Source organism: Grammomys surdaster, unplaced genomic scaffold, assembly GCF_004785775.1.
Source record: "Grammomys surdaster isolate TR1022 unplaced genomic scaffold, NIH_TR_1.0 273, whole genome shotgun sequence".
Lineage (NCBI taxonomy): Eukaryota > Metazoa > Chordata > Mammalia > Rodentia > Muridae > Grammomys > Grammomys surdaster.
In genome coordinates, this window is record NW_021604714.1 from 3,219,285 (window position 1) to 3,230,732 (window position 11,448).

The following is an 11,448-nucleotide window of genomic DNA, read 5'->3' on the forward strand; positions in this document are numbered from 1 at the left end:
ACCAAACCTCACCCATTCTTCTGTTGGAGACCATCTTTGTCTAATGTCTTCGATCTCTGGAGTTCCAAGGACATCTATGAGCCCCTTCCCCCAGCTGGGTCACCTCACCCTGCCTGTCCCAGGACTCTTGAGTCTACAAAGCTTCTAGGCTTCTACCCACCTATTACGCAGGACCTAAAAATACCCATGAGAGAGTGCTTAGTCACGTGTGATGGGACCCATAATGGGGCCATGTCCCAGACCTCCTCCTCACAAACCAGCTGTATAAACCTGCCCCAGCTGGGGTGGCGGCTAAAACCGGGTCAGAACACAAGAAACTGTCAGGCCCTGTGCAGCTTCTTTGAGGCTGCCCCGGGCTCCACCTACTGTCCAGCCAGTCTGTTCACTGAGAAAGCACAGACTGGGGAGGGAAGTCTGCAAGAGCCATGCTCTTAGAGTTTGAGAACAGCTTCAGGAGGGCCTTGCTCTTTCTGAGGGAAGGAGTGTGAGAGAAAGTGGAAAAGGAAAGGTTAGCATTTCACATTCCATCCAAAGTTGGGGCCTTCGGTGTCCCCCAAAGTCCCAGGTTGCTAAAGGGTTGGTCCCCAGTCTACAAAACCTTCAGGAGTTGAGGCCTTCTGGAAGGAAGTTGGGTCAGTGGGGACACACCCTTGAAGGGGACATTGAGACTCCCTCCCTGTCTCTCTTCCTACTTACTAGCCACCATGAGGTGGGCAGCTCCTCCGACCTGGTCTCCTGATCCTGACATGTTCTCCCCGCACCCATGACTCCCCCTCACCCCCACCACGTGCTCAAATCAACAAGCCAAGCAGCCATGGCTGAAACCATGAGTGACAGTTAATGTTTCCTCCTTGTGAAGTGACTTTCTCAACCAAACACAGAGAGTGACTCACCCACCAAAGCAAGCGGTGAAGATGCCTGGTTTCCTGAAGCCATCGAGGGCCACCACCTGAAGGGTGTAGGAGAGAGAGGCCTGGGAAACGTTACTCAGGAAACACGACGTATTATATAAATGATTCTTACCAATGAAGCTGGAAAGAAGACTGACCACAGGAATAAAAAGAAGATGAAGGAGAAAGGGAGGGAAGAAGGGAGAGAGGAAGGGGAGAGTGAAGTAGGAGAGAGGGAGGGAGGTATCACCAATGTATCAAAGCAAGGCAAGATGAAAGTTGCCTGACACCTTCTCTAAGCCCCCAGCCCCTCTCTGTGTGGCTCATCTGATGACCGGCCTTTCCGCCTGGTCCTCAAAGCTGTTTCTCAGGATAGAGCTGGCTCTGTGTGAACCAGTGTTAGGCTGGAATCCTGGAGCGGATGGCCACCAGTCCTCACCCCACGTCCACCTCGGATAGACTTCAGGGGGTCTGGATTGACCTGGCTCACCTGGAAATCTAAAGGGAACAGGACAGGGTCCCAGGGACTCTAGTGTGTCATGTGTTCCCTAAGAACTTAAGAGCCAGCGCTAATATCCCTTCCTGGACTGCAGGCCTGTTTCCATGGTTACACAGACCCTCATGCTGTGTAAAGCAGGAAGGGAAAGGGACCACAGGTCCCTGGGAGCCCAGCAGGCTCTCCTGGCCCTCCCTACCAGCCCCTCCCCTCCTCTGGACTCCAGCTCTTCCCACTAGGGTCCTTTGTGTTTCACTGTTCAACAAATGCCTCTGGGGAGGGGGCTTACCCCCCTCTGAGCCCCCTCCTTCTGTCTGTGGTGGCGCATGTTCCCTCTCCCGTTGACTGATCTATCTGGCAGAAGAGAGAGAGAGGAATCGTTAATGAGTCTACTGCCTTCACTCATTACTATAATGGCTTCAACTTGGAGGACAGGGGCTGCCATGCACTTAATATGTTTTCATGTTCACAAACACATTCCCCACTTGGCAGGGAGAGAGGAGGTCTGGTTTGGGTTTGCATTGTGGGGGTGATTTATAAAAGACACTAGCACTGGGGGCTCCCCTGCCAGGACTTAGCCTTCTCATGTTTCTAGCTCTCCCTCTGGGCTCCCCTAGTTCCTCTACCTCAGACGCTCCCTCTTTTTAGCACTTCTCCTTGTGCTGGGCTTGCTTTCTTCTCTTCCCTATGCCTACCTTCTCTCCGAAGCCACCCAGGATCCGCCAGAAAATGGCTGCTGACAGACACCCTCAGGTTGTATTTGATGGCTTCGTACATTGACTCACATGGCTTCAAAGGGCATTCTGGGTAGAAAGAGAAAAAAAAAAAAGCAGGTCTGCTTCGACCCATTTCTCTGTGGCCACCCACCTGGGCAGCCATACACAAACCCTGGGCAGAAACAAGATACTGCAAAGGAAGATGGTGTCCCTCCCTTGGCTAGCAGACTCTTCAAACCACTGACCCAAGATGTAAGGAGTTCCCTGTAGAAGGAAAAGGCTGAAGCATGGTGTAGCCAGAGTAAGAACCTGGCCGCCACCAGCAATTGCACACAGCTATGACCAATTGTCCACTCACCCTGCAGAAGAGACTGAAGCAGAAACAAGGGTGGGCCAGTGATGGAGAGGACCACACGCCCTGGCCAGAGCTGCTCAGCTATGCACACCTCTCTAGTGCTTTATTTAAACTGAAACAACATGTCATTGCTTCAAGTGTAGAGTTGAGAGTCATGGGACCTCTTTGTCCGTTTCCTTTCAGGGTGGCCATATTGTGTACATCTCTTCTCTCCACTCTCATTGGTACTTCTCTCCGCAATCCATCTGTGGAGGATGGGTGGCTAAGCCTAGCTCCTTAGGGCTGCCAGTGTGCAGGCTGGGACCCTAAAACTACAGTGACACTGTAAGAGGGGGGAAGTTTTCAGGGAAACCTTGTGTTAACAAAACATGTCGGGGGCATGATGGCTGAGGAATTGCTCTGGGAGAGGCGTCCGGGTTTACTATGATCGAGGAAGAACCATTTGGGCTCCATTGTCCCTACAAAGGAAGCTGCTGAAATATAGAAAAACAGCCACAAATCACTCCTCAATGAGGTGAGAGTCTCCACGGCAACCTGCCCAGGGCCTAACACCAGGAGGCAGGAGATGCATGGTCACCATGGAAACCACATCCTAGAAACCCGTTGGTATTGGTCTGCCACATTGCAGATGAGGTAATGGGGGTGGAGCTAGACCTGCAGGGTCCCTGGAGACTAAAGAAAGGTGTGGGAGGAGGAGAAAAGGGAAGAGGGTGAGGGAGAGGATTGAGGAAAGAGGGGGGTGGGGTTGGGGGGAGATCCAGGCCCTAGACCGTCTCTCTGAAGCTGTATGAGGGAATGGGCCAGGAGCTGGGATGAAACAGATAAAAAGTCTGACCTAAAGCCCAGAGGATGAGCAGTATAGGTAGGTGCCACCATATTGACAGTCTTTATTGCTGTACGCCATCTCTCTAGACCACCCACTCAGCATGAGTAATTCTCTAGTGCTGCTCCGTCGAAAATAAATTGAGAAGGATTTAGGATCAGAACGACCCTATTTGGGTCCCTTAGGTCCTCCATTGACACTGGGTGCTCAAGCACAAGGTAGGAGCTCATCCTCAAACCCTGCCTCTGGCTTCTCAGGCTGGCCTTTTTTTTTTTTTTCCTCCTCTAAGTAGCAACTGGGTACTTGGCGCCACCTGCTGGTGGTGTCTGGAAGCAAGGCAGCAGTGACTAGTGGTCTGTCCCAACTGAGTCTCCAACAAATCTACCTCTTCAAGGAGGTGTGAGACTAGGACCCAACTCTAATCACCCTCTGGGATGTCCTGGGGACCAAATGAGCTCTATGATAGAATGAACCACAGAACACAGCCTGCTCAGATCATCAGTCAGTCATGTGACCTCAGTCACTGGCATCTCTGGGCTTACAATGCCTCTCCATGACATGGGAGTTTGTGTGAGATTCCTCATTAGGGTTCTTGACAGTTTGCACAGCAAGCATTAGCCCTGGCCTGGAGAGTCCCATCAAATCTGAGGAGGGAGAACACCTCAGAAACAGAGAGCCATGTGTCTTTCAGCATCTATGTGATTTAAGGCAACCTGGCGCAGGAGGACCCTACTGTTAGGAGCCGCGTTCGCCATAGCAACATGGCGCTGGTTTCCTGCTTCCTGGTTCTTCTTGCGAGCCTTGCTTGAATGTGCGCCTGCACAAGGCGCGAAAACCAGTATGCTAATTTGGCGACATCGTAAGAGCCAATGAGTGTGTGGCACGTCTCCTAAAGCTCTATATATAAGCCACAGGCTTTTGGGGTTTGGGGTCCCTCGCCTCACTACCATCTAAGAGAGCTGTAACACTAAAAGAGCTGTAACAATAAAACTGCTGTCAGAAGAATCCTGAGCGTGGCGTTCTCCTTTTCGGCGAGGCGGCGCCCCGCACCCTACCATTTCCACCAGCCAAGCAGCAGGAGCCAGGCCCAGCAATACTCTTCTGCAATCAAGCTGGAGACAGTCCACCGCAGCCAGCCTGGCCCGCTCCGATGTCGAGAAGAGCCCAAGGCTCCTAGACACACATCAGAGGATAGCTGGCGACCAGAGCTACTCACAGGGCATTGTGGGTACTGGCCTCTTCACCCTTCGACACAGGGAGGTCTCCACAGTGAACAGCCACTCAGAATGCAGAGATGCCGGCCCTTCCTGATGCTAGCTATCCGGGCTATTAGTGCTAGACACCGAGGGCTTGGTGGGTGGGGATGGTAGACCTCAGTCTGGAGAGCCGAGCTTACAGCCCAGCATTCCCACTTAGCGTGACAACCTCCTTGTTCATCTTCCCACCTGCTAAGCACAGCCAGGTCTGCCTCTCAGGGTCTGCTGGAAATTAGACAGGCTCCCACGCTCCATCTTTCCAGGATGAAGCCTGGTCCAAGCAACACGGTCATCATCATGGGCTTAATCTAGAAGATACCCCAAAGTCTTACTCTATCAATGGCAGGGCTAGGATGGCAGGAAAGGTAGTTTCGATGTTATGCCCCATGGAGCTTCTGGTCTAAAAGGGAGTCGGGAGATGGACAGATGTCAAACTGATAGACTCACAGCAAAGCTACCAATGGAAGATATGACCAGGAAGGTGAGAACCTGAGTGGTCAGAGAGTTATCCTTGGCTTTCTTCCTCCCTTCTGGTAATAAGGGCATGATGGTTGGTATTGTGCAGCTATTGTGGACTCTGAGGCAAAGCTGATGGGTAAGGGGGGGCATCATTCTTGAGAACTGTATTGTCCACTCTTGGCTTTTATGAAGACAGAGGGGACATTTATTCTGTTTTAAGAGCTTCAGTTTTCTAGTTGCTTCTCTGTCCTCCAAACCCTCTGAACCACATTCCTAGAACTAGTAAGGAGCAGGCCGTCACCCCATTAGCCAGGAGGAACCGGGGTGAGGGGAGTCTGGCAGGTTCCGGTTGCATTCACTTGAGTGGAAGGAATTGGCAGGAGACAGAAGACCTGCTGAATAAACCAAGTTAGGGATGAATCTGGGGTGACACGCTGGGACCGGTCTTCAGGGCTGTCCGCAGACACAGCTCTAGAGATGCAGTAGGTGAAGTCAGCAGTTAGACAGGCCTGAGAGAAAACCAAGCTCAAAGCCAGGAGTGCCAGCCTCCACACCAGAGACTCCGCAAGTCCAGCCCTCAGCTACCCCAGACTATGTCACTCGAAGATGTCAGAGTTGGCGAACAAGGGACCAGGCTTGAAATCTATCTCTGACTGACTGAGATGGCCAGGCACACTCTCTGGGACCTCTGCATCTTAGTGTACTAAAGGGACAATGACAACAGTCTGGGCACCTGTGTTCTATCCGGTCCCTTGATGACAGTGTCCAGATTTTAGCTACTTTCTCCCCAGAACCAACTGACCTCCAAAGTCCAAGAAGAACACCAGTCTCAGGCTGCAGGAGGCTTTTGCACAGGCAACCATTGGGTTTGTTTGTTTGTTTTGTATATTTGTGAGTATGCAGGTGTGTGTGTCTGTCTGTCTGTCTGTCTGCACAATGATGCACGCACACAGAGTGATGCAGAGGACAACCTCAGATGTCCTTCCTCAGGTGACATCCACATTTGGTTTTTGAGACAGAGTCTCTCAGTAGTCTGGAGCTTTCCGTGGAGGCTTCGCTGACTGGCCAGTGAGCCCCAGGTATGTCTGTCTCTGTCTCCCAGTATGGGATTACAGACATGTACTACCATGCCTGGCTTTGTGTATATGTTGGAGAGGGAGGGTTCTGGGGACCAAACCCAGCCCCTCATGCTTGAAAAGCAGTTGCCTGCCTGAGACATTTCTCCAGCTCCAGGCCAACTTCTTAACAGCCATACCCTGACAGGTAGTAACCAGATTTAGACATTTTTTTTCCTTTTTTTTTCCTACCAGAATCTCAAAAGCAATTTGAATTCTAAATATTCCTGACACTGCTGGCAGCTTTCACTGGAGTCCCCTTAGACTCTGGTCAGATTTAAACCACTTCTCTGTGCCACTATGCCTTATCCCAGACCCAACCTATGTACCTTTTGCTAGGCCCAGCAACAGTTGTAAGTGATCCACTCCACCCCCACCCACTCAAACTGAGACACACCTGCCCAGAGATGCAAAGCTTAACTAGCCTTGTGAAAAAGACAAGCACTAAGTCACTGGCACCCTGTAAGAAAGGACAGCCATGTCACACGTCACATTGATTAAAAGAAACCACAGAGTGCCACACCCTAACAAAGCTAGGAGGGGGTGAGAGGGGCTTTGTGGGAGATTTCTGGATGTTCTTGGCTTGATGTTTGGCCACTCCTACTTACAGAACACACAGCCCTAGGAAGAGACCAAGTCTCCCCAACTCCCACTGGGACACTTCATGTGTCAGCAGAAATATGGACTACAGATAACCACGGCTGTGAAATGCCACTAAGAGAGGCCACAACTCATCCTCCCCCAGTGGTCCCGAGGCACGCCAGCCTCAGGCTCCCTGACTCTGTTTACTGAGGGGTACAGGGGAGACCATACACCTAAGAGAGCTTCTTAGTATCCGGTCTTACTTCCTTTCCTAAGCCTGCATCCCGACTGTGAAAAAGGAAAGGTCCATTTTTCTTTGATAAAATGACAGGAGGCTTGTAACTCTCCTTGACACTGGACTCGGACCAGGGTGAAGCCACAGTAAGCGTGGATTAGAATAAAATTGTGGGCGTTTTGCCTCCAGGAGTCTCCCTGGAAGGGGGCCATGCTCCTGCCCAGACTTCCCACCAGGTGGCGCTGTGAGACAACTTTCTAAACACAGGGCTACACGCCATGCCTGTGGCTCTCCCAGGTGGGTTCAGACCGAAAAGCCTGATGATGTTTTTTTCTCTCATGTCTTGCTTCACCTTAACCCTGATGCTTACCAAACAAGATGGCAGAGGAAGAAGGCAGACACTGGCTGTGCCAAATGGGAAACAACCACCTACTAAGCTCTGCTATGGGCTACAACAGGCCAGGTCACTACATTTGAGCTAGACAGCTGAAATGGACCTCTACTGGTGAAGGTGACCTTCCTAATGCTGACACTTTAACACAGTTCCTCATGTTGTGGTGACACCCCCCCCAATCATCAACTTATTTTTGTTGCTATTCCATAACTGCAATATTACTACTGTTAGGAATTGTGACCCAAATATCTGATGGACAAGACACCCAATATGTGATCTCTGTGAAAAGGGTCGTTGAGAGCCATCAACCGGCTGTTTCTCTCAGCTTTTGCTGACACAGTTGTTTCCAGAATGCTTGTGAAGCTTAGAGCCAAGGACCAAGTTCAAACCGTGCTGAGTTACATGTCTGGAAGCAGGTATTTCCACTGTGACTCATATCCAGTTCAGGGTTATGGCTCCTTTTGGGGTCTACGTGATAGTACCCCACAAGACTAAGGCCAAAAAAGGACCACAACTCACCCCATGCCAAAATCATGCTTGACCATAAAATGTACCCAAGACAGACAGCCAAGAAAAGAACTAAAGACAGGAAATGTGTTTAGCTTACTGTGATATATAAAAACTAAAAATTCGGGGCTGGAGAGATGGCTCAGCGGTTACGAGCACTAACTGCTCTTCCAGAGGTCCTGAGTTCAATTCTCAGCACCCACATGGTGGCTCACAACCATCTGTAATGTGATCTGATGCCCTCTTCTGGCATGCAGGTGTACGTGCAGACAGAGCACTCATATACATAAATAAATTCGCATATATAGTAAAATTTAAAAAAGAAAAGATCCTAAAAGTTCAAATATTCATGTTTGTTCACATGCGGGCATGAATTCTAAGAAACTGGGCCAGGTGGTATAAATCTGTATTCCTAGTTCCTTGAGAGGTTGAGGTAGGTGGTTCACAAGTTCAAGGCCTGCCTGCAGTACAGCGTGAGTTCAAAGCCACAATGGACAACTTATAAAAAGTAAACAAAATGAAAAGTCGAAAAGAAGATTGTGGATGTAGCTCAGAAGGGTGTGTGCAAGGCCCTGGTCTGTCAATCTCCACTACCCCTAAACACTAATAATAACAATAATAATTAACAATAATGATAATAATGATAGCAGCACTGTCATAGCATCACCTACCTATAATCCCTGTTACTTGGGAGGCTGAAGCAAGAGCATTGCAAATTCAAGGCCAACCTGGGCTCTATAGAGGCCCCAGACTATACAGCCCGCACTTCCGGGGCAAACCGGGGCGCCTCTGTCTGGATTGGGTCAGGTTGTCTTAGTGCTTTCAGACCCCTGGCTGGAGAAGCAAACAGAATAGTGTCAATGAACCCAGAAGCCAAGGACACAGGGCCAGGGCACCTCCAGTCCCAGTACCCTTTGCCCTGTGTCCTAACTGCAGTCAGTCTGCTGCTGCTGCCGCTCCTTGGGCCTCCAACATCCCTCCCGGAAATGGGAGTCTTGCTCACTTCCGGGTGAGACTCTGCTGCCTCTTGGTCCCTCTTCTGGGCCTGAAAGCCTGCTTGCTTGTCTTCAATGAAGCATGGATTCTCTTCATAGGATGTGGACTCCTTGATTTTAGAAAAGGAGACTGCATTCCCAGGCCCCTTTCAACTCAACTGTGAAGCTCCAGTGTGTTACTCGAGGACCCTAACTCACTTCCCTTAAGGCATTTCATGCCTGGAACAAGTCCCGAAGACTGAAAGAGGTCCTGAAGCCCCAGAGAAACAAGATGGTTTAGGGGAGCAGGATGGGGGCAGGGCTTCTGTTGTGGCTGAGGAGGTGAACAGGCTGACCTGCCAGGGTGCGAGATGTCACTGTGAACAGCTGAGATCTCAAGCAGCTGACAGCTCCACTCCTCTTCCACCAAAAACTCCCTTGTGTCCCCTCCCATCATGCCCAGAAATGAAGATTTGGGAAACCTTTGGTAAGGAGGTCTGCTCTGACAGAGGCTCCCAGCCCCAGGAAGCCGTGCACACACAGCTGAGGGAGGTTGTTCTAAACAGAAGAGCAAGGCCAGGAGAAGACAAAACCATCTCTGCACAGTCATCAACCACACTTGGCCACACACAGCCTCCCTCGGGGACCTGAGACGGGCAGGCTGCTGGTACCAAGGCAGGCCAGATCTTCAGGCTTCATTCTCTAGGAACCGTCACCCTGAACCCACCAGACCTGAGCCTATGGCCTCTCTCCGACAGTCTCTATGGAGACTCAAGAGTTCACTGCTGGGCAGCAGTGGCGCACGCCTTTAAATCCAAGCACTAGGGAAACAGAGGCAGGCAGATCTCCAGGCCAGCCTGGTCTACAGAGTGAGTCCCAGGACAACCAGGGGTACACAGAGAAACCCTGGCTCAAACAGCCCTCCCCCACTAAAAACAAACCAAACAGAAAGAGTTCAAGAGCCAAACTCATGCTTCCTGTCAGGAAATCAGGGATCTCTGGTCCTAAGACCTGCAAAAGACAGTTCACTATGGCCAGGGCTTCTGAGAGCGACTGACCGCTGGAGGAACCTGAGCAGGCCCTGGGTTGAGCCCCTGAGCAGGAAAGACCCCAGACATTCACTGTATTCTTTCACTCCTAACAACTCCCCAACCACTCTGGACAAAGGACCCCTTCCTCAAAAGCTGACCTTGGAGCTCGGAGTGTTGGGGTGCCTAGAGCTTCCCACAGCACTAGGCAAGGGGTCCAGGCCTGCACCTCATCTCCCAGCCCCCATCCTACTGAGAAAAAATCCCAGAACTCACCAAGGTCAAAGGTCCTACCGCTTCCTCTCCAAAACCAAGCATCCCCACCAGCTTCTTCTGTCTGTCTGTCTGTCTGTCTGTCTGTCTGTCTGTCTTCCAGACCGTGCAGCTATGAGTCACTCACGGGCTTCTTAAAAGGGTTTATTTATTGAAAATATCACAATACCCAGGCATGGTATCACACACCTTTGGTCCCAGCCCTCGGGAAGAAGAGGCAGGAGGATCTCTGTGAGCTCAAGGCCAGCCTGGTCTACATGATGAGTTCCAGGCCAGCCAGGGCTACACAGTGAGACTCTTGTCTTAGAAAACTGAAAGGAAAGATCAGAATGAACAGAATGTCAATGTCCTTCCTCACAAATAAGAGCAGCCAATAGAAAAGACACCGTTAAAATAAAGGAATGCTATAAAACTCTGGACAGTTCCCAGCTGCGCGAAGCTCCAGGTTTGCACCTGGTGGAGGACATGTGTTCTGGGACAGCACATACTCCATACTAAGCCTTTCTTAATCTGGCTTGTGCTTTTGAGTGGAGGCCCTATGCCCCCTAAAAACATTCCAGAAAACCACAGGACTCTATTTTTCAGCAATGCTGGCCCAGAGAGTCCCTCTGCCTCCTGCAGCGGGTAAAATCTATGCTCACGGTCTCACACTCAACACACCTTCTGAGCACACCCAAGCTCCCTCCCCCTGTGCGTGATCTCTCACACCCGAAGCCCAGTCGATCCTACTGAATGCTCCCACCCTGATGAGTTCCCTGGAGGTCACCGCTGGCTCAGGTGAGACACCAGGTAGACCAGGCCCACTAGCAGGAGGCCGCGAACCCCAAGCATCATGAGCAGGAAAAGGAGGAGGATGGAGGTCACAGGTTCCACCACGTGGTTCCCGAGATGCCACTGTGGGAAGCCCATGTTCACCAGCTGCCGGTTCAGGTCATTGAAAGGAGACTGGGCAGCACCCAGTCGTGCACCTGCCTGCTGCTGGCGGGGTCCAGGGCCCCCTGGAGGTACCCCGTGGCCTCTGTTGAAAAAGCCCTGGAAGGTTAAGACAAAACAAATGAATCCAGGGGAAGCTGCCTTAGAATTGAGACGAGATTCCAGACTGGGCCCCTCCCTCCCCCATGGCCATCCTACTGCCATGCTTCTTTCCTGGGACCAACCAAAGCACAAAATCTCAGAGCCTGTGTTCCCCTAACCATGCCTGGAAAAAGGTGGTCAGGATGGAGAGGAGAAGAGAGAGGCAGGAAGGGGAAGGGAGGAGGGGGAGGGGAAGGGGAAAGGAAGGGGGAGGGGGAAGAGGAGAGAAAGGAGAGGGGAAAGGGGGGGAAGGGGAGGGGAAAGGGAGAGG

The 11,448-nt window shown here is 51.3% G+C and overlaps 1 protein-coding gene across 2 annotated transcripts in view; it reads right to left on the reverse strand.

The window, feature by feature from the left end:
• Nucleotides 1–10,231: 10,231 nt before the first annotated feature.
• Fam241b (family with sequence similarity 241 member B) overlaps nucleotides 10,232–11,448 on the reverse strand; it is a 3,354-nt gene continuing 2,137 nt past the window's right edge. For both annotated transcript variants that reach the window (XM_028776877.1, XM_028776876.1), the window contains exon 3: nucleotides 10,232–11,135. In XM_028776877.1, the coding sequence (XP_028632710.1) occupies nucleotides 10,866–11,135 (270 nt within the window). In that variant the 3' untranslated portion in view covers nucleotides 10,232–10,865. The remainder of the gene's footprint in view (nucleotides 11,136–11,448) is intronic.